At 48.1% G+C, this 21499-nt stretch overlaps 1 protein-coding gene across 3 annotated transcripts; it reads left to right on the top strand.

Moving 5' to 3' along the window:
- The first annotated feature begins 11360 nt into the window (after nt 1-11360).
- Nucleotides 11361-20606, top strand: LOC118907173 (MHC class I polypeptide-related sequence B-like). Of its 3 annotated transcripts, none has more exons than XR_008994243.1 (5): nt 11361-11611; nt 11804-11878; nt 13942-14205; nt 15729-15857; nt 19599-20606. XR_008994243.1 is itself a non-coding variant. In XM_057493614.1 (4 exons), exons 1-4 carry the CDS (start codon nt 11542-11544, stop codon nt 19622-19624), a joined length of 435 nt encoding a protein of 144 aa, XP_057349597.1. In that variant the 5' UTR covers nt 11361-11541; the 3' UTR covers nt 19625-20606. The 3 variants fall into 3 exon arrangements, 1 of the variants encoding a protein (XP_057349597.1); XR_008994242.1 differs by lacking the exon at nt 19599-20606 and adding an exon at nt 14465-14753 and having other exon boundaries at nt 15729-15856; XM_057493614.1 differs by lacking the exon at nt 15729-15857.
- Nucleotides 20607-21499: the final 893 nt, after the last annotated feature.

Here is a 21499-nt window from a genome sequence, read left to right as displayed (position 1 = left end):
TAAGAGGTAAAATAAAGGCATGATTAATCAACAAACGCAATTCATTTGGTCAAGGAAATCCACCACATCTTGGTTGGGTTAAGCGGCAAAGCCCAGTCCAGAAGACGTTTTTTAGGTGGTTGGACACAATGCTTGTAGCTTCAGCAATCTCGGGACGCCCTCTAGTGCCCATGTGGGCTCAATTTAAGGTCCCAATAGATAATAAATAGGTCTAGTCTGAGACACCAGATTGAAGTCATTTGCCAAAATGTTAGGGCCATCATCACTTGCCCATTCTGTTATCTCTGCAAGTTTTCTCATACTTGTCAGACTATGTCGCCCTATCTTTGGATCAGAAAGTATGCTCAGAGCTCCTCTCCTTACATCATAGGTCCAAACAGCAAGGCTGGGGGTCACTGTTGTGAGGGGTAGAAAGGACCTGAGGGTATAGGAGCCAGTCGGTGGAGTTGCGGACAGCCCCAGATGCTGCGTATAAAGTACTGCCTCTGGACTGCCTCTCTGACCTCCACGTCTGGTCCCTGCCTGGGTGTCTACTATTTCTGGGACCCCAAGGCAGTTAAAAACTGGATTTGGGGATGGGAGTGGGGTTCCAGATGGGCTAGGTGTGGTCTAGTTTATCCTATCCCATAGAACTCATCCAGGCTTCTTCTGATATTAGAAACCAAACCAGACTGGCTTAAGGCAGTGGTTCTCCAAGTAAGTACCCAGGACAAGCTGCATGGGCATCACCTGGCAACTCGTTAGAAATGCAATTTTCAGGTCCTACCCAATACCTACTGAGTAAGAAACTCCAGAGGTGGAGGCCGAGCACTCTGAATTTTATAATAAACCTTTTGACAGAATTGAGTGTTTCAAATCAGGCTTTCTCTCTCTCAAGTTTCAGTATTTAGAGGTGCAATTTCTGAATAGTTAGATGTCAGGAAATACTTTCTTGCCAGGAAGCATTTGAGTCCTTAGTTTAGTCTACATCCTGGCCTGGCCCAGGCAAAGAAATTCATGTCTTGGATTCTGGGCCATGTTCACTGTCCTCTGGGTCTATTGGACTCCCACTTATATCTCAAATGGCAGCTCACATGTTGTCTCCTTTATGAGGTTTTTGTGACTCCTTGGTCAGAGTTGATGGTCTACATATATGTCCATACAACATGCATGCATGTTGTACTTACTCTTTGTGTTAAAAATGCCTTACCCACCATCTATGCCTTGCAACCTTGAGTGCAGGGAGGGTTTGATTCTACAGCCCCAGTTCCTCCTGAAGCACATACTAAGTGCTTAATGCATGTTTGCCAAATGAATGAATTGTTTCTGATGAGACAGGGAATTGGAACAGGAAACTACAAGCCAAAATAGCAGAGAGATTTTCGAATGCCTTTGTTGGGTCCCAGAGCCTACTGAAGTTTACTTTTGGAATCTTTTCATTACTCTTCTCTCATCAGGTGCTTCTATCCCCTCCCCAAAGCCCATTTAGCAAAACATTACCATTTTGGCCTTCCCAATCAGCCAAGTCCAAATCTCCAAATGATTTCAGTCTTGTATCCAAATGGTCAGCAGCAACCCTGAGACTAATTTCAGTGAGTTAGAATACCCAGTTGGAACGAGTCAGTGGGTGGGACAATGATTGGCCTTAACATTAGGTAAGTTATGTTTGCATTTTTAAATAGAAGTCTGCTGGATAAATATATATAGTTATAGTATGGATAAATAAATATAGTTTTAGTATGTGTTGGGGTCTTCAGGAGAAAAATGAGAAAATCAGGAATGCTAGGGACAATCCTCAGTGGCCAACACTCAGGTGGCCCCATCCATTTATCACCCGCAGCTGAAGGAAGGAGCTGATTCTCACCTTGGCTCCTCTTCTCCGTGCCGCTGGATGTGGACCATCTGTGGGTGGGAAGAACCCTTGGGTCTACCACAGCATGGTTCTTCCCTCCATCATGGAGCCTTGTGTGGCTCATGCCCAGGTGGGCTTCCCAGAGGTCGAGCGTCCTTTAAGCCTCAAGCCAACATTTTTGGAAAAGCAATGCCAGATATTACAAATCTCAGGGACTCAGATTCTCAAGCTGTGAAAATGAATTAATCCATTCCTACTCTTCCAGATATGCTGGGATTAAAATATGTGACAATCAGTAATCTATAAATTGATGGTATTCTTAGTGCTACTTTTATTGCTCACCAACCCCTATAACCCAAGGGTGGGTCAAAGACTGTAGAAGAAGAGTTCATTTCTTCCCTCTGGAAAAGGGATTCTGCCCAGTGAAGTTCAAAGGAGAGATTTTGCTTAAGCTGAGATGGAAAGGAGAACTTGGACTTTTAAAATTAAAATTTTAGTTCAAATGTTTAAAACCTTCACAATAGGTATTTTATCTTATTAGAAAAGTAAAACCTGCTCAATCACAGACAACACAAAACATGTATACATGCAGAAAGATAGGAAATCATGTATTTTCTCCACTAAGATCTTCAGGCTTCAGTGTGAAGTGGTCCCTGGAGCTGTGCTCTGCAGCTACACAAGTTCCCATCAGCTGTCTTCCATGCATGTGCATGTCTATACATAACTAAGTAGCTGTAGTCACACTTATGAATTATTTTGAATCTTGCTTTTGATAACTTTATTATCAATAAGTGATTTTATATATTACAAATTCTTCTTAAACACTGCTTGTTATCAGTTGTATACTATTTCCAAAAAAGGATATAATAACTCTCTTCCTTATATTTTTTCATCATTATATATGTCTCATTAATATCCATTTACCTAAATATCCTTTTATATTTTGTTTTAAAACATAGATTTCTTGAATAGGAATTACTGGGTCAAAGGGCATGAACATTTTTAAGGCTTGCCATACATGTTATCAAATTGCTTCTCAAAAGCAGTACATTGGCTTATATTCATTCATTCAATTCATATATATTGAACCCCTACCCCGTACAGGGACTGTTCTAGATGTGGGGGTACAAGTGGTGACATCTAGGTAAGGTCCCTGCTTTAAAAACATGTATTTTGATGAGACAACAAATAAAAGCAGTTATTCTGATTGCAGTGATAACTGTTGTGAATAAAACTATGCCTAGGCTGGAAGATTGGTGGGGCGGAGGATGGCAGGATGTACATTTCAGGTTATTGGACAGAATATTTCTTAGGACTTGATCCCCAGACACAAGCAGAGAAGTGAGTGGTGGGAGGAGCAGCCGTGTGGGTCCCTGGTGAGGTGGAGCATCTGAGGAGTCAAAGCAGGGGCTCTGAGACAGGACGGGCAGGGTCCAGAGGCTGCTGTGAGTGCAAGTGAGTGAGCCAGCATGCAAGCGGGAGGATGAGGCTAGTGAGGTCAGAGGGACCCTATCATAAAGATATGAAGGCAGAGGGGAGGGACTGGGATTTCACTCGGCCTGAGAAAGGAAGACTGAGGGCTATGTGGGATGCAGTAGAGAGCATATGTTCTAATGCGTGTTTTAAAAGATCACTTTGTCTGTTAGTGGGTAATGGGCAACAGGACAGGAGAGTCAGCAGAGGGCCTGGCTGGAAGGCTCACCTAGTTTACAGTTGTAGAGAGAATCACTCTAGAGTGGAAGTAGTAAAGGTGTCAGAAGTGATGGGATTCAGAGTTGATACATTTTTAAGATGGTGTCTGAAGTAACTCAGTGGAGAACCACACATATATGTGCTTGCCTTAATTCCATAGCTGACTTGAGGTGGCTTCCTGCAACAAACCCAATGAAATGAATATACATGAATTATTTAAAAATCAACACCAATGAAAATATATTCTTTAAAATGTTAAAACTAGGGTAAAGCTAGAATATTACTAGGTAAATTGGAAAATCTGAACATTTGCCAATGGAGTCTACTGCTCACCTAGACATGGATTTTGTTGGCTCAAAATCTCTTAGGATTATTGCACAAGAGAGCCACGAGGTGGGGCAATAGCTCAAGGTCATTCCCTTGCTTCCTGCTTCAGGAAGAGTTTCCAGTTCACACTTAAAAAGTCAAAGCAAGTTAATTCCAAGATGTTTAGAGATGAAGTCAAGATCTACAGAGTCACTGAGTAAGTGTGAAAACTTCAGGAATCCAAGGAGATTCCATATCTACCCTCAGAAATGGCCTCACTGTGCACTGCAGAAGAGAGAATGTTCTTTTGGCACCCCCAAGACATAGGGGCTATTAGGTTGCAGCACAAGATGTAGATGTTCTTTTTTCTACATACAGGTCACATAAAGCCTTACAGCTAACTTCAGTGATCTCACCTAAGCTAGGGTTTTGGGTTTCTGATATTGGTTCCATTTGAGTCATTGCATGGGCTTTAAAGTATGACATGGAGATTTTGTTATACTGGTATTTCTTTGATAGAATTTGACATCCACCCATGGTGGCTTGGACTGCTCTGTCTGGTCTCTGGAGGAAGTATATTGCCCTGCACCACTTTTCAGTGTCCCTTTGTGTAGGAGTAATCAGTACAGTTGGAATCAGGGACTCCCCCATCTCCTCCTCCTCCCTAATGCAGAGTCTGTCCGTTAAGCCTCTGGGGACTGAGGGGTATATGCCATCCGCTGATCTGATATTGTTCCATTTTCTAAAGGCACATGTGCACATAACCAGCTCTTTTTTTTTGTATCATTAATATAAAATCAAATGGGCAACATTGTGGTTACTAGATTCCCCCCATTATCAAATCCCCACCACATGCCCCATTACAGTCACTGTTCATCAGCATAGTAAGATGCTTTAGAGTTACTACTTGTCTTCTCTGTGCTATACTGCCTTCCCCATGCCACCCCCGTGTTATGTGTGCTAATCATAATGTCCCTTATTCCTCTTCTCCCTCCCTTCCCACCTACCCTTCCCAGCCCCTTTCCCTTTGGTAACTATTAGTCCATTCTTGGGTTCTGTGAGTCTGCTGCTGTTTTGTTCCTTCAGTTTTTGCTTTGTTGTTATGCTCCACAGACGAGTGAAATCATTTGGTACTTGTCTTTCTCCACTTGGCTTATTTCACTGAGCATAATACCCTCTAGCTCCATCCATGTTGTTGCAAATGGTAGGATTTGTTTTCTTCTTATGGCTGAATAATATTCCATTGTATATATGTACTACATCTTCTTTATCCATTCATCTACTGATGGACACTTAGGTTGCTTCCATATCTTGGCTATTGTAAATAGTGCTGCGATAAACATAGGGGCGCATATGTCTTTTTGAAACTGGGATCCGACATTCTTAGGGTAAATTCCTAGGAGTGGAATTCCAGGTCAAATGGTATTTCTATTTTTAGTGTTTTGAGGAACCTCCATACTGTTTTCCACAATGGTTGAACTAGTTTACATTCTCACCAGCAGTGTAGGAGGGTTCCCCTTTCTCCGCATCCTCGCCAGCATTTGTTGTTCCTAGGCTTTTCTATGTTGGCCATCCTAACTGGTGTGAGGGGGATATCTCATTGTGGTTTTAATTTGCATTTCCCTGATAATTAGCAATGTGGAGCATCTTTTCATGTGCCTGTTGGCCATCTGAATTTTTTCTTTGGAGAAGTGTCTGTTCATATCCTCTGCCCATTTTTTAATCAGGTTATTTGCTTTTTGGGTGTTGAGGCATGTGAGCTCTTTATGTATTTTGGATATTAACCCCTTGTCAGATATGTCATTTACAAATATATTCTCCCATACTGTAGGATGCCTTTTTGTTCTATTGATGGTGTCCTTTGCTGTACAGAAGCTTTTTAGCATGATGTAGTCTCATTTGTTCATTTTTTATTTTGTTTCCCTTGACCAAGGAGATGCATTCAGGAAAAAGTTGCTCATGTTTATATTCAAGAGAGTTTTGCCTATGTTTTCTTTTAAGAGTTTATGGTTTCATGACTTTTATTCAGGTCTTTGATCCATTTCGAGTTTACTTTTGGGGATGGAGTTAGCCAGTAATCCAGTTTCAGTCTCTTGCATGTAGCTGTCCAGTTTTGCCAACACCAGCTGTTGAAGAGGCTGTCATTTCCCCACTGTATATCCATGGCTTCTATATCATACATTAATTGACCATATATGCTTGGGTTAATATCTGGACTCTCTATTCTGTTCCACTGTTCTTGTGCCAGTACTAAATTGTCTTGATTACTGTGGCTTTGTAGTAGAGTTTGAAGTCAGGAATGGTAATCCCCCCCAGCTTTATTCTTCTTTCTCAGGATTGCTTTGGCTATTCGGGGTCTTTGGTGGTTCCATATGAATTTTAGAACTATTTGCTCTAGTTCATTGAAGAATGCTGTTGGTGTTTTGATAGGGATTGCATTGAATCTGTAGATTGCTTTAGGCAGGACAGCCATTTTGACAATATTAATTTCTTCCTATCCATGAGCACAGGATGTGTTTCCATTTATTGGTATCTTGCACATAACCAGCTCTTGCATGCACTACCAAGGTGGGGAGGTTTCCTAGACGTTGACTCCCATTTACACATAGAGCTTGGGGGGGGCGGCGCGGGTCTAGAGGGAAAGCCCCAGATGTCCTGCGGAGTTTCTCTCAGTGGTCTTTGTGTCTTTTTTCCTGAAGTTTGGGGAGTTTGCCCTCAGGAGGAGAAAGTCTTTGAAGAAGGTGAGAAGCACTCCGAGGTGGGTCTGGGGAGGGGAGAAGGCTGAGGAAGCAGAGACAAAACAGAGTGGGGCTGTGAGGAGCGCGGGGAGTGCAGGAGGAGACGGCCCTGCCTGACAGCAGCAGGCCTGCAGCCCAGGGCCTCACTGCGCGGAGGCCTGAAGTTTGTTTCTGTGATTGGATGGACTTTGTAAGCAAATCGGAATGGGAGATTGGGAGCTTATTCTTCAAAGGATAAATTTTACGGTAACCTCCCAGTTTAAACTCATCAGTGGTCGCTGGGAGCAACTGGGTCTCCGCACCCTCCTCCCGACCACGACCAGGACCGCTCCTCCCCTCCTACGCCAAGCCAATCGGAAGGGGACCAAGGCAGGGACCCGAGGCTTGGCGCCTGCCCTCCGCCCCTCCGTCCCTCCTTCCTTGGCTTCCCAAACCCGAGTTTCCCAGCAGCCCCGCCGCCATCCCACCGTCCAGGGAACAAAGGGGGACCGCCTAGGCCCCGGAGCTGGTTTGCGCCTCAGACCCACAGGTGCAGTTTCTCTACCACGGTAGGACGCGGCGGCAATGCAGGTTTCCAGCGCGGTGGAGTGTAAATGCCACAAGGTGCCGCTAGTCCCCTCTCGATTCTGCGTTTCTTTCTATTGTGGCACGTGCCTTTCATCGTCATTGTTATATGTCAGTCTATCCACGAAAAACACCCCCTTCAAATACGCTTCAGAAGATTAAGTGCTACGAAAATGGGATGGATGATCTGAAAAGAGAAAGAATCTGGTGTTGGATTTTAATGAACACTTCGGTGTTTAAAAACCTGTAACTTACTGGGTTTGGGGCTTGGTTTTATAATATTTCAAAACTGAAATTCTCTCTCCCTGACCCTTAGAAATTCAAATTTATACTAAAAGATACATTCCCAACACCGCAGAGGGCCTGTAAGTCACCAAGTAATCTCAGTTTCCAGAGATACCACTGTCAAACCTTTGGTGGGAAATCGTCCGGTTTTCCTTGATGTAAGCCGTGTGGTATGTAAATGGTATTAGTGGCATTATAATTCAGTTTGTTCTTAACCTTGTACAAAGCTTAAAAGTGTGTTGGGCCCATCTTTTCATAGCAATACATTAGAATCTACATCCTTACAATGGATACATAAGATGTATCACATGGCTTTTCTCTGGGAACAGTGGGGATGTCCCACATCTGCACGGTGGTAGTGGGGACATGGGTGTGTATAGTTGCCCAAACTCAGCCAGTTCTGCATTTCAAACAGATGCATTATATCGTATGTATAGTATGTTCCAATAAAGTTGGTTTTGAAATACAACCCTCTTTGAAATTTGTACTTTGGTTATGTAAACAACAACAACAAAACAAACAGCAAGGCTCTGTGTTCTTGCTGCTGACAGACACGCTGACATATCTGGAGGCAAACGGTCCTGATGTAAGATCTCTTCTTGAGTGGTCCTGCAGTTAACAGTAATAGTGGCCTGTTTATGGATTCAGAGAAAGAGACAGAGCGAGAAAGATTAAACGGCTAATGCAAAATGTTATTAATTGACCAAACTCTGTAAAGACTAAAACTAGAAATTAGAATAATAAAATGACACCTAAATTTTATTTTCCCCTTGCCTTTAGTCTCCCCATTTCCTTCTTCTCTCTTCCTTTCCTCAATACTTCTCCCCTTCCCTCCTTCCTTTCTCCACTTCTCCTGACCTCTTATCCTCCATGTACTGGAGCTGGTGGCCGACAGCCTGCCTGCGTCCCTGGGACAGATCGGGGTAGACGCGCGTCAGTGCCCGCGGGACATTTTGTAAGCGGTCAAGGGCTACCGGGCCCCGCTGCTATTGTGTGGTTCGAGCCTAAATTATTTCTGTGCCTCCCTGGACGTGGCAAAACCTCAGTGGACTTTTTCTGGATCCTTAGTGGCTGCTTTTGATTCGAACAGGTACGTCGGCGGCGGGCTCTTTCCTCCCTGCTTGACTTGAGGCTGTAGAAAGTGTTTTCAGATCCCAGGATCTGGGGGCGGCCCCGTGGTGACCGCGCTGGGAGAAGCATTTCCTTATTCACTCGCCTCGGAATCACCCCGGACGCTGTTTAAAATAAGTCCGATTCCAGGCCCCCTTCCAGACCCACGGACCGGGATTTCGGTGGCCCCGGGCAGGTCTGCGTTTTCACTGGTAGATGCAACCGCTCTGCAGTTTAAGACCCAGAAAGCTAAATGGAGCTCCCGCCTCCCACTCTGCCCCTGAGCGCCTTTGCTCCGATTCTGTCAATGAACACCTTTTATTTCCTGTAAGCTAGGACTGGGGTACAGGTGATTTTCAGCCTTGCCTGTTTTCAGCGGACTAAAGCGCGCCCAGAGGCCCAGCGAAGCCCCATCTTGGGTTCAGCGAGCCCGGGCACGGCGGTCCTTTCGGTTTCTATTTTGGGCATAGCGGTGGAGGCCAAAGAAGCCCCTTTGCTTGTGAGACCAGGGTTCCAAAGGCAAGAATGGGGAGAGAAAAACAGTTTATGGGGCAGAGCAGAGAGGGGCTGAAAGCAGGCTGAGGGGGAGGGAAAGGGCTTTGCACAGAGGAGTCGCTGGGAGGCTTTGTGGGGAGGAGCAGCCAGGCCTAGATCCTGGAGAGCACCCCAAATTTGGAGCCTTAGACCGCCAGGGCCTCTCCTACCCCCACAAGGAGTAGTATTGGCTCCATCTCTCATCCAACCATCTCTGAATGCCTTGGAACAAGCCTAGCATCTTGTTCGTAATGAGTTGAAAGTCTTTTCTGGGGTGGGAAGAGTGTGTGTGTGGGGGAGGTGGCTGAATGAGGCAGGGTGCTGAGCTGCCACACCTAGGAAGTCCCCCAAGGAGGACTGACAATCTTGGAGGAAAGGGTTTGGACCAGCTGTGAGGAGAGCTGGTTTCCTTCTTCTCCCTACACACTCACTACTCCTGTGACCTTGAGCAGTGAGACGAATCTCCCTGAGAATGGGACTGGACCCAATCCCTGACTTTAGGTAAATAAATTATAGTGGTCAAAAGTAATCAACTGAAGTGGGTGAAAAATCTAAGAAATTGTTAAAACGTTATGATGCATGGCATCTCCATCCACAGAAAAAGTGTAGGATAAGGGTCTTAGTGGGATGGCTGGTAATGATAGAGGTCAACTTTGGAAAAGCATTTTCAGGGAGACAAAGGTGAAATGAGCACAATTCTGACCCTGGAGTGGCTCATCGACTAATGGGGAGCATAAGATGGTAAGATGTGCTTCAAGGCAGGGCATGCTTGGTACATCAGGGTGGTTCAAACCATGGGCATCGTTGGCATAGACATGAAGGGAGCTTTAGAAGATACAGATAGGCCCTACCCAAGGGGAATGCTGATTCAGTTGGTTTTGGCCACGGCCTGGGCATAGAGATAGTAAAAACTCTCAGGTGGTCTCCTAAGAGCCAAGTTTGAGGACCACAGGCTGATAGTTCAAAGACTGAGAGATGGGTGTTGAGGATAAGACACTGCTTTCAGCTGAAGGAGCTTTTAAGGGGGCATTATTGCAGAGTTAATGTTATTACTGAGATACATATCATTCATATGCCACACAATACACCATTTTGAAGTGTACACTTTGGTGGCTTTTAGGATAATGGTGAGGTTGCCACCATCACCACCATCTAAGGAAATGCTTTGTTAGGATGAGTAGGTCTGAGGGGTTGAAGGCAGAAGGGAGTGCAATCCAGGGTAAGGAGATGCTTGAGCAGTGGCACCTGGGGGACAGGTAAGGAGATGGGGACCCACTGTTGAGTCCGGGGGTGACACCACCAGAGAAAAGGGGGTGATGCGAGACAGCAGGTGGTGGTGGCTGAGAGGGTGGTGGTGGGGTGCGGGCAGCATGTGTTCATTCAGTGGATGTGCAGCTGTGGACACCAGGGCACCACAGTTAGGAAGCCCTTGCAGTTTTCTAGGCTGAGGCAGATGGTAGCCTGGACTGGGGCAGTGGCTATGGGGTTGAAAAGGGCTTGGAATTGCTGCCTTGAGTCCAGGAGGCAGGAAAAGGGGGATCAGAAAGGACCAGGGATGGCCATACTCTTAGAGAACTAGGGGAAGGGAGAGGCCTGTGTGTGAGAGAGATGCTGTGTCCACGTGGGATTTGCTGGACTTGAGGGCGGCTGGTCCCAGAGGTGTGAGTGTCCAAAGACAGGTTTGAAAAGGAGTGTGGCGCCACGCTGGTGTTGGAGTGATGGTGCAGAGCCGCCTCACAGGGCTTGTGATGCCCTAGGGTGAACAGAGAGGCCCTGGGGGATGTACGCACCTACAGGCTGTGGCCACAGGAAGGAGACCCGGTTGGATCTTGTAGTCATTGGGACAGCAGGAGATCATCATGGCTGAAAGGCCTAAGGGAGCTCAGAGGCTCGGTTATTCAACTGAGGAAGTTGCTTCAGAGACACAGAGCTGGCTGAAACCTGAAAATAGGGCTCAAATCCGGTCTCCGGTGAGCTTGCCAGTTATCTTGTGCGGTTGAGGGAGAAGGTGTGGGAGAGAGAACTTTACGCCCAGGGAGAGGCAGGCTCGACGGCGTTTGGAGGAGCTCGGGCTGAGCACGTGAGCGGGGTGGGGGATTCTCCAGGACTGCCTGGAAGCGAAGCCTCAACTCTCGGTGCTCCGAGTCCTCTCACCCGCCCGCAGGCAGTCTCACTTCCCTGCGCAAAAACCTGAAACCGCAGGCTTTCCTAGCCTTCCCTTTTTTTGGCGGCGCTGTCGCCAGACCCAGAGAAGAAGGTTTCCGCTTTGCCGCTCCGCCCCGGGCTTCCTGGGACGGGCTTCCTGGGACGGGCTTCCTGGGTCGTAACTTTGCTACGTCCGTGGCCCGCACTCCTTGCTCCCGATTGCGTGCAAAAGAAGCGGGGAAGGCAAGGGCCAGGTTTTCCAGGCTGCGAGCAGATTATCGCGGCTCAGTTGAGCTCTGCTGTGCCTGCGCTCCCGGGGTGGGCAGAGTCGCGGCCATGTGGCTGTGCCCGGTCCTGGGGCTCCTGGCCGGCGCTGCCCTCTTGACCCCGCTGGGGACCTCGGACGGTGAGTGGGATTCATGGCAGTCGTGGGCCTGTCAGGAGGCTGGGGAGGTTCCAGGAGTCCGGGAGGGTTTCCGTGAGTGTCCCTCAGAAGTCTATTCGCCCCGCTAGATGACAGTGCCGTGGCTGTGGGGCTGGGGCTGGACGCAGCCTGTGGCCGCCACAGCGCAAGCCTGCTTTTCCAATCTCTTTTCAGTTCTCTTCGGAGTCTCGCATCCCCATCTCCCCAGTTTTCTGCTCTCCTTCCGCGCCTTGGTGCTCCTCTCTTGCGGTAGGACACCTCAGGGAACCGGGCTGCCTCCAGGGCGCCTCCCGTGCTTGGCATTCAAGGGCCCCTGGGGGTGTGAGGCTCTGGACACACTTTCCAGCAGTTGGTGGGGGTGCGCTCCCAGGTTCCTGAGCACCAGCCTCACCGCAGACTGGCGCTGTGTTCTGAGCTCTGTCCCTGTCCCCAGTCCTGCCTCGGGAACAGGATGTTTTTCCTGGTAGGCAGTGCTCAAGGGCTCAGTTCCCCAGGCCCCGTTTTGTAGTGTCCATGGGCTCTATGGAGAGCCCAGCCCTAAAGGTGCATCCTACTGATCTGAGCACTGGAGGTGGAGGAGTGTGAAGTGTGAAGGCTCATCACCAAGGGACGCTTCCAGTGACTCCCCGCCCTCCCCTCTCACTGTCCCAGCCTGGCTCTAATTCTTTCCAGATTCTCTCCTGCCTCCTCCCCTGCCATCTCATGCTCCCCGCAGCCCTTTGCCCACCCCCCTCCCTGCTGTTCACTCCTCTGTCTCTTCTCTGATCCCCTCTAGTATGCCCCCCACACCTGTTTTTTTGTGTGTGTTTTTTGCCATTGCCTACAAACAGCCTTCCTGGCATGGCTCCTACCTCCTCCCAGCTTTCCTGAACTCAAATCTTTTGGTGGTGTCTTTTGCCCAGGGGAATCTCCTCCTCCCATCCATCCCCTCTGCCCTCCTGTCCTCACCAAAGGGAGCCCTCAGGTGCAGTGCACACCCCCTTGTGCACACACATGTCCCCTGGTTTGGTGCCCCATCCTCTTACCTCCCCTCCAGTTCAGGGGCTGCTCTCACTCTTCTTCCCCTGGGCCTTTCAGCAGCACCCCTGGCCCACTCCTTCATCCTAAGCCTCACCTTCAGGAGGTCTCCACTCTCCAGCCTGGACTCCTGTCTCCCTGGGTCCTCTGCATCCCTCCCAACTCAGCACCTTGTCTTGCTCCTCCCCTGCATCCCCACCTGCCTGGTGCTCTCACCAAGTTCTCATCTCTCACAGCCCTCATTCCCACCACCCGCCCTTGCCCTCACTCTGAGCAGCCCCCTCTCCTGTCTGCTCCCTAATCCAAGCTCTCCCAGGGGCACCCTGACTCCCAGTCCCAGGCTGTCACCATTAGGGGCTCTGCTGCCTCTTGCTCTTCCAACCTCTCCACCCCTCCAGACCTGCAAAGTGCTCTTTGGCCTTCGCCACCCACCCCACCATTGGTTCCTAGACCCCAGTGGCCCTCACTCCTGACACCCTGTACCCCTATATCTACAATCCTGTTTTTGCCGCTTAGTTGGCCTGGCCTTTTTTCTATAGTGGGGCCTTCTCCTCTCCTAGCACTGCCCTCCCTGAGCTGGATGGCTACCCCTAAACCTCTCTGGGGGATGCCCTGCCTCCCCAGCACTCCCACCACATAGGCCCTTCCCTAAGGTATGCAACTTGCCCACCTGCCTTGGGCTTTTAAATTGTACTTTCTCTTCCATCCCCCACTCACCCATCCCCCCTTTTAATCCTAGACAACCCTTGGATGCACTGCACTGACTCTTTGGGACCCCTGTCACTGCCTCTCCCCGGGGACACAGGCACATCTCTCCACCTGAGGCCTCACCATGCCACTGTTCTACTCTGGCCCAGGCCCACACCTTCACCTGCCCCAGAGGTGCTGGTCCACCCTAAACTCCCTGGGGTCACAATCTAATCCTCACACCCCTCTTTCTCTCTGTCCCTGCCTTCCCTCTGACAAGACCACCCCTTCACTTGGGCCTTCATACCTCTCCCTTGCCCCCTGCAGGCCCACCTCTCCCCGGACCTCACCCTTAGGATCCGTGCCTCCCCCTCCTGGCACACAGGCTACACGTTTGCCCACCTCCATCTCCCCTCTGCTGTTTCTCAGTTGCCTCCCCTTTCCCCTCGCTGAGTCTCTGGTATGCAAGCTGCAGTCCTGTCACTTTGTACATGTGCCTTTTCAGCATCCCCTGGACTTTGAGCTGAGGACAGCAAAGCTTTCTGTGTGACAGGTTTGCTGTGCAGTGACTTGCAGGCCACAGTTCCCTCTCTCCCATCCTCACCCAGGACCCCACAGCCTTCGCTATAACCTCACAGCGCTGTCCCAGGATGGGTCTGTGCAATCGAGGTTTGTCACTCAGGGCTATTTGGATGGTCGGCCCTTCCTGCACTATGAGCATGGGAAAGGCAGGGCCGAGCCCTGGAGGACGTGGGCAGAAGCGGTCCTGGGAGCTGAGACATGGGACACAGAGACCGAGGCCCTGATGGAGATGGGGAAGGACCTCAGAATGGCTCTGGCAGACATCATGGCCCTGCAGACTCTGAAAAGAGGTGAGAGTGGGGCAACAGTGATGTGAGGCCCTTTTCAGGAAAGCTTGGGGCAGGGAGCAGGGGCTTCTTTCCACTGGGTTTGGCCTGGGTAGGGGGCGAGGAGTGGGGTTGAGGACCTCCGTGCACAGGGGGCCTTCATTCAGCCAGTGCAGGGGAAGCATGGAGGAGAGCAGAGAGGGCCCCTCTGGTGGGAGTTTCTGGCTTGGGCGAGGAGGGCAGGGGGCACAGGGACTGGAGAATCACTGCTGGGTGGCGGCAGGCCCACATGCCCTCCAGGAGATTTGGGGCTGTGAGATCCAGCCTGGCAGCAGCACCAGGGGCTTCAGGCATTTCTACTACGATGAGGAGCCCTTCCTCTCCTATCACCCAAAGACCCGTGGGTGGTCAGTGTCCCGGTCGTCAGTCCAGACATTGGCTTCAGAAATCCAGAAGTCCTGGGACACAGATGGTTTTCAAAGCAAGGACTACTGAGCCCATGTGCAAGGGAGAGCTTTGTGGAAGCCTGCGGAGACATCTGCACTCCTCGATGGGCTTCTCGGAGAGAATGGGTATGACCCTGTGGCAGGGCCTTCCTCTCCCCCAGAGCCCTGGAGCCTCCCCACACCCATCTCTGCCTGGGGAAACCACCTGTACCTTGAAAGCATATATGTTCTGTGGCATATTGTGTTGTAATTTTCCTGTCCTGTTAAAGCCACTGGATAGAGACATGAAGGTTGGGGGGAAAATGAACTGTCTCTGTGACAATAATCCAGGGAAGCAGTGGCCCGGCAACAGAATGCTGAGCCAGGGAAGGCTGGTGTCAGGTAGGGGTTCCTGGACCCAACTTCAACAGGTCCTCAGACTGGGGACCATTCCCCTCTGCCTGGCATGTCTGTCACACAGAGTCCCCTCCTTGTCTTGGACCCAGGAGCCCAGCCCTCACATCCCCCTGCTCAGCATCAACATGTGGATTTGAGTGAAGTCCCAGGCCCAGGCCCATCTCCTGCCAGTCTAAAAATTCCCAAAGGAATTGGGCCCCAGGGTGCGGAACAGACTCGGAGAAGGTGTGGGGTCACCGCGGCTTCAGCCGAGCTGGGAAGGTGGGGAGCAGCAGCACTCTTGTCTCGTCTCGCTCTCAGGAGCAGGGCTTGGCCACGTGTCTCACTGCTCTGCCCTTCCTTCCCCAGTGCCCCTGGCAGTGAATGTTGATGTGTAGCCAGGCCTGGGAAGGCATGGTCACCCTGACGTGCTGGGCTTTCAGCTTCTCCCCCGGGAACATTTCCCTGACCTAGTTTCAGGATGAGGAACCCCTGATCCAGGACACCCAGCAGTCTGGGGTGGGGGTCCTGCCTGGTGGGAATGAAACCTGTCAGACCTGGGTGGCCATAAGCATTCGCCAGGGAGAGGACCCAAGGTACATGTGCTACGTGGAACAGTGCACACCCTGTGCCCCCTGGTGAGCCCGGGCTGACCTAGGCAGGTGGGAAGAGGAGAGCAGGCCTGTGGCTCTGGGGTGTCCCACCTACAATGAGGCTCTTTTGCAGGAAAAGCACTGGTGCATCGGAGTGGGTAGATCACTGTGAGCGCAGCTGCTGCTGCTCTTGCTGTCATGGTGGGTGTTGTGGGTGCCCTTTGGTGTGCGAAGAGAAGAGAACCAGCTGAGGACAGCCCAGGTGAGGAACCAGGCCGCCCAGGTGTGAAGATCCTTCCATCTCCTGCTGTAGCCAGTAGAGGTGCCCTACGGGCAGGAGTGGAGATGTCCTGCCTACTTCCTGCTCACTGGAGTGTAACAGGAGGTGCAAGTTGGAGTAGGTATGAGAGGAATTGGGGGCACCACCTCCACAAATGCCCCTCACCTATGTACGCAGCCTGGGCTCGAGCCAAGAATCTTGCATTTTCAGCCTGGGCCTCTCCATAGTGCCGGTGAGCAAGGAGAGTGCTCAGCCAACAGCAGGGAGGGCCTGTGGCTCCACCGTGGCTGATCGCAGTCCTTTCATTTCAGGTTCAGTAGGGTTTGTCTTGATGGACTTTCTTGGGGATCATTGTAATTAGTGGTGAGGCCTGAAATGAATTTGGATTCAAGGGGATTAAATGGTGGAGATCTGCTGGGGAGGAATTAGGAAGTAGTGGATAGTAGTGTGGAATACAATCTGATGTCCATATGGTATTTTTGTCTGTCTTCCTTCCTCCTTTTCCCCTAATTTCTCCTGCAGCTATAAGGAAGCAAGACAATTCTCCAAGATGTCCAAATACAGTGTCACCACATGGTGCTGCACTTACTGTCTGTCAAGTGCCTTGGGGGCCCTGACTCTTGACAGGCAGATCAATTTTGGGCAAAGATATTGGTCATCTCTCCACCATGTGGCTCTTCAGATTCTCCTGTAGGAACTGGATCCTCTTACCCTTTGAGTCACACCTAGCCTGCACTCTTTTGAAGTTACCCATGATGTGTTGTTGTTCATCTTGGTGCTTCCCTTCAGAAAACACAGGCAAGCAGACTTGCACTGACCATTTCAGGACACCAGTCCACTCTGCAGGGGACTCTAGTTACTGCCTCTAAGTCTTTTCCAGTGCAGCCCCTCATGAGGCACAGCCCACTGGACCATTAAAGAGGGACCTTTGGCCAATGCTCTTGCACCATGAAGTTGCCTTATCAAAGGAATTCTTGGATCTTAGGGTGGTCAGTGCAGAGTGAATTTGCAGTAACGGATAGCAGAAAACAATTTTTGCTCCACGGCCTGATTGTTTGAAAGAAGATTCACCCAGTATCTTTTAGGGGTTCCTGGACCCAATTCCAACAGGCCCTATCAACCCCAAGTAATTCTGAGACAGGGTATCCAAGAATTAAAACCAATTCTGATACTACCTGCCTAGAGATAGCATCAGGTTCCACAGGTTAAGGGCTCAATCCTGTAGGACTGCCTCTTAACCCCACTTCAGATGCCAGTTGCAAGCCCCAGGTTGTTTCCTGTGCTCCTGACTGACTGGAGGTTCCAAAGACCCCCTCCTTAGCTTTGATGAATTTACTAGAATGGCTCACAGACCTCAGGGAAACACTTAGGTATTTAGTAAAGGATATATAAAGGATACCAATCAATAGGTAGATGAAGAGTTACATAGGTTGAGGTCCTAAACAAAGTAACCTCTATCCTCATGGAACTTGGGGCCTGGCTTGGTAGCACCTGGAGTGTTCTGGTTCCCCAAGCTTGGAAGCTCTATGAAAACAGTGGATCAAAAAGCTGTCCTCTTGGGTTTTTATGGAGGCTTCATTACTTACTAAGTCATTGGCTATTGGCTGAGTCAACCTCCAGTCCCTCCCCTTCATCAAAAATCTAATCACATAGTTGGTCCTCCTGGCAACGAGTCCTTGCCCTCGGGTGTGTCTAGAATCATCTTCATTAATAACAAGACATCCATTTCACCTTTATGGCTCTGAAGTGTTTTCAGGAGCTGTGGATGAAGACCAAATATATCTGAGAAATATATTTTGGACATCTGAGTGACCAAATACATATTTCTTACAAATCATTTGATCACGTAGTGTAAGTGTGTAATTCCATAATTTTTAGGACCTTTATAGACCTTCTTATAATACAGTTTTAGAACCCTTCCATCACCCCAAGGAGATCCTCTGACCCAATTGGTACTCAGTCTCCATCCACCCATAGCCCCGGCAACCACGAATTTGCTACTCTTCTCTCTAGATTTGCCTTTCCTGGACATTTCATATAAACGGAACTCTACAGTATGTACTCTTATTTTGCTTCTGGTATGAAGTTTTTAAAGTTCATTTATTTTGTAATGTGTATCCCTGGTTTTTTTCTTTTTACTGCAGATGGACCACGTTTTGTTTACCCCTTTATCAGTTGATGTGCTTTCAAAGTGTTTCCTATACTTTTGGCTATAATCAGTAATGCTGCTATGAAGTTCCATTTACAGGTCTTTGTGTAAACATATGTTTTTCATTTCTCTTGGGTAGATATCTAGAAGCGGAATTGCTATGCTGTGCCGTATGTTTATGCTTAACCTTTTAGGAATCCAACAAAACATTTTCCAAAAATTACTATTTTATTTTATACGTTCACAACAATGTATGAAGATTGCGGTTTTTCTGTATCCTTGGCAATACTTATTTTGGTCTATCTTTTTTGGTGTTGCTGTTCTGATGTGTATGCAGTGGTATCTCAGTATGGTTTTAATTTGCATTTCCCTAATGACTAATGATGTTGATAACTTTTTGCATGCTTATTGTAAGCTATTAGTATATCTTCTCGAGTGAAACATCTGTTTACATCTCATACTCATTTCAAATTTGAGATTAAAAAAAATTTTTGAGATAGTTGTAGATTCACATGCATTTTAAAGAAATAATACAGAGAAGTTTTGTGTGTATATTTCACCTAGTTTTCTCTAATGGTAGCATCTTGCCTAACTTGAGTGCAATATCACAGGCAGGAAGTTGACACTGATAAAATTAATCAGATTTCACCAGTCTTATAGGCACACACGTGTGTGTATGTCGGTGTGTATATAATTAGCTCTACACAGTTTTGTCATGTGTAGGATCATGAGACCATCAGCACAGCAAAAATGCAGAGCAGTTCCATGCAAGGATCTTTTGTGCTACCCTTTTATAGGTATGCCAAAAGAGAGGTTGAGGAAGGATTAAGTGCAGAGATAAGGGGAAAACTGTACCCACCTCCTTCTCCCCTCTTCTAACCCTGGTAATCAATAATCTGTTCTCCACCACTATAATTTTTGCCATTTGGGGAATGTTAAACAAATGGAATTCTACAGTATGTAACGTTTGGAGATTCACTTTTTTCCACCCAGCATGATTTCCTTGAGATCCATCCTTGAGTTTAATTTCCTAACTGGAAAGCCCACCAGGAAGCTCAGGTGACCAGCAGGCCCAGTCTAGAAAAACCTGTGTCCGCCACAGGCTGGCAGGTTGAGGTCAGTGCATGTGGCTGAGCAGGGCCAGCAAGGAGGCCTGACGGCAAAGGGAGAGGGAACTGTGTGTGTGACCACTCCCGGCCCTGGGCGAGGATGGGGCCTCTCTTTCAGGGAGGCCTTGTGCTGTGTGGGGGATGGGTCAGGGCTTGAGAGGAGGGGAGAACATTGGGTTTCCACTCCTGGATGTTGTCCTTTAGTCCTGCGGCCTTTTGAACATGATGCATGGTGGGTGATGGGAGCAGAGGTAGGTGTGACAGGGATGGAGTCATGGGAGACCGGCAAGGGCTGGGCAAAGTGTGGTGAGATGGAGGAAAGTGGGGCATTATTTTCCCTGAGCCCAAGTCAAGCCCTAAAATCTGGAGAGTCTGAGGAGGGAGTATTTCTGAGAGGACAGAATGATATCCCCCCCAATTAACTCTTTGCTGTTAATGATCATTTTTTCTTTTCTCTTTCCCCAGAACCTGTGAAGCTACAAGTCCAGTGAAAACACCAGGTGGCGCCAACAGACTATAATGGCCCCACCGCTGAGCTTTCAGTCCTTGTCCAGCGCCTCAGTCCAGATGGATCTGGGGGAGCACAGAATTTGCAGCCAGGCGGCCTGGATTCAACTCACTGCCCTGCTCTTACTCACACTTTCTTTCTTGCTACCTCAGTTTCTCCATCTGTGAAATGTGAGGACATTGCAGCACTTACCTCTAGGGCAGCATTTTTCAACACTGGCACCATTAACACTTTGGGTCAGAAAATCCTTGCTAAGGGGGCTGTCGCATGCATTGAGGAGTGTTAACAGCATCCCTGACCTCTCCCACTAGATGCCAGTAGCACCCCACGTTACATCCCCATCCACCGAGTGTGACAGACAGTTAAATATGTCTTATGTCTCCAAAATCTCCTAAGGCTGAGAATCAAGGAGGTGCGGCCAGGCCAGAAACTCTGCTTTTCTGGGTCTATTCTGGGCCTAAAGCAGGACTGGGTCATGAGTTTTCACCTGGACATGTGCGCTCAGCTTTGGCTTTGGCCCAAATAAGGCCTCTTTACCCCTATTTTTTTGTCATTAAAACTCTATCCACCTTTAAAATGAAACAGACTTCCCCCTTATATCTGCATTTAATTATCCTTCTGTACCCTTTCTTTTGGTATATCCTAGAATGCATCAAATCCAGTTCTAGTAATTAGCACACCTGACATATCCTTCCTGAGTAGAGTTCTGATTCCTTTAGGATAAGAATATGCTCTCGAGTCTGCTATCCAGCTGGCCTAACTCAATTTGTTTTATGTTACTTCTCCAGGATGAGGATTCTCCTCATCTTTAAATTATGAATATGAATACTTGAATCATTCAGCAGTTTATTTCTTCTTTTAATAAATATTTATTGCACACCCACTACAAGTCAAATATCGTGGCATTATATTGTTTCAAGGATCACATCAGAGCAAATAAACCGTATTAAAGATGTTGTAAGCTATCTACATGTGCTCTATGTCTAAGGAGATTCACATCCTGCAATATTTCTCAAAGGTATGGACTTCTAAGTGTGTGGATTTTTATCAGTGTTTGTGTAGTATTTATTTGACCACCCTTTTACTTGCAACCTTTCTGTGACTTACTGCTGAAAGTATGTCTTTTGTAAACAGCATATGGTATTTATTTATTTTTACCCACTTGACAATCTATGTATCTGAATTACAGTTCACTTATGTTTAGTGTAATTACTGACACACTTGGGTTTAAGTCCACCATCTGGCCATTTACTGTTTTTCAATCTCATTTACTCTTTGGTTCATTATTTTTCTTTTCTTGCTTTCTTTTGGATTAACCCAAAACTTCGTAATTGTAATCTTCTTAATTAGCTTTCTATTACCACATTATTTTATTATTTATTATTTTAATTATCCTAGAAATCACAGGCATATTTGCAGGGACCGTGTGTGTCACCCTGAGGATGATCTGGACTCTGAGGCTTGGCTTAAAAGAAACCCACATATTTTGTCTGTGCAATGAACATTTATTATAATGTTTTATATATTGTGATACCCATTCCCTGAAAATATGCCCCCACATGCTTTAGGGAACCATAATATGCCATCTGGGTGCAGCCTGGCAGGCCAATTGATTATTTCCTCTAGTGAAGGATTATATAGAAGGCCCAAGTTCGACAGCTGGTCTTGAGCAGTGGTAGTGTGAACATTGTGGGAGTATTTTATTTCTTGTCCCAGTTGTTCCTTAACGAGACATGATCAGTACTTGCTGCCATATGCCTGTTATGCCCTGTTTCCCACCTGCCCTCAGCTTTGCCTTTTTGGCTGCCCCTGTGATTCCATGAGCTATGTCCATTATACCCAACACATTCCCTGGTCC

This window comes from Manis pentadactyla, chromosome 16, assembly GCF_030020395.1.
Source record: "Manis pentadactyla isolate mManPen7 chromosome 16, mManPen7.hap1, whole genome shotgun sequence".
NCBI lineage: Eukaryota > Metazoa > Chordata > Mammalia > Pholidota > Manidae > Manis > Manis pentadactyla.
Note: the sequence above shows the minus strand (reverse complement) of the source record. Positions and strands in the feature narration are given on the sequence as shown.

Excerpts from the sequence above, each read along its gene's own strand:
- LOC118907173 (XM_057493614.1), top strand. The coding sequence starts at position 11,542 with ATGTGGCTGTGCCCGGTCCTGGGGCTCCTGGCCGGCGCTGCCCTCTTG. Across the intron at positions 11,612-11,803 it reads CCCGCTGGGGACCTCGGACG|TTCTCTTCGGAGTCTCGCAT; the intron begins GTGAGTGGGATT and ends ATCTCTTTTCAG. Across the intron at positions 11,879-13,941 it reads CTTGGTGCTCCTCTCTTGCG|GACCCCACAGCCTTCGCTAT; the intron begins GTAGGACACCTC and ends ATCCTCACCCAG.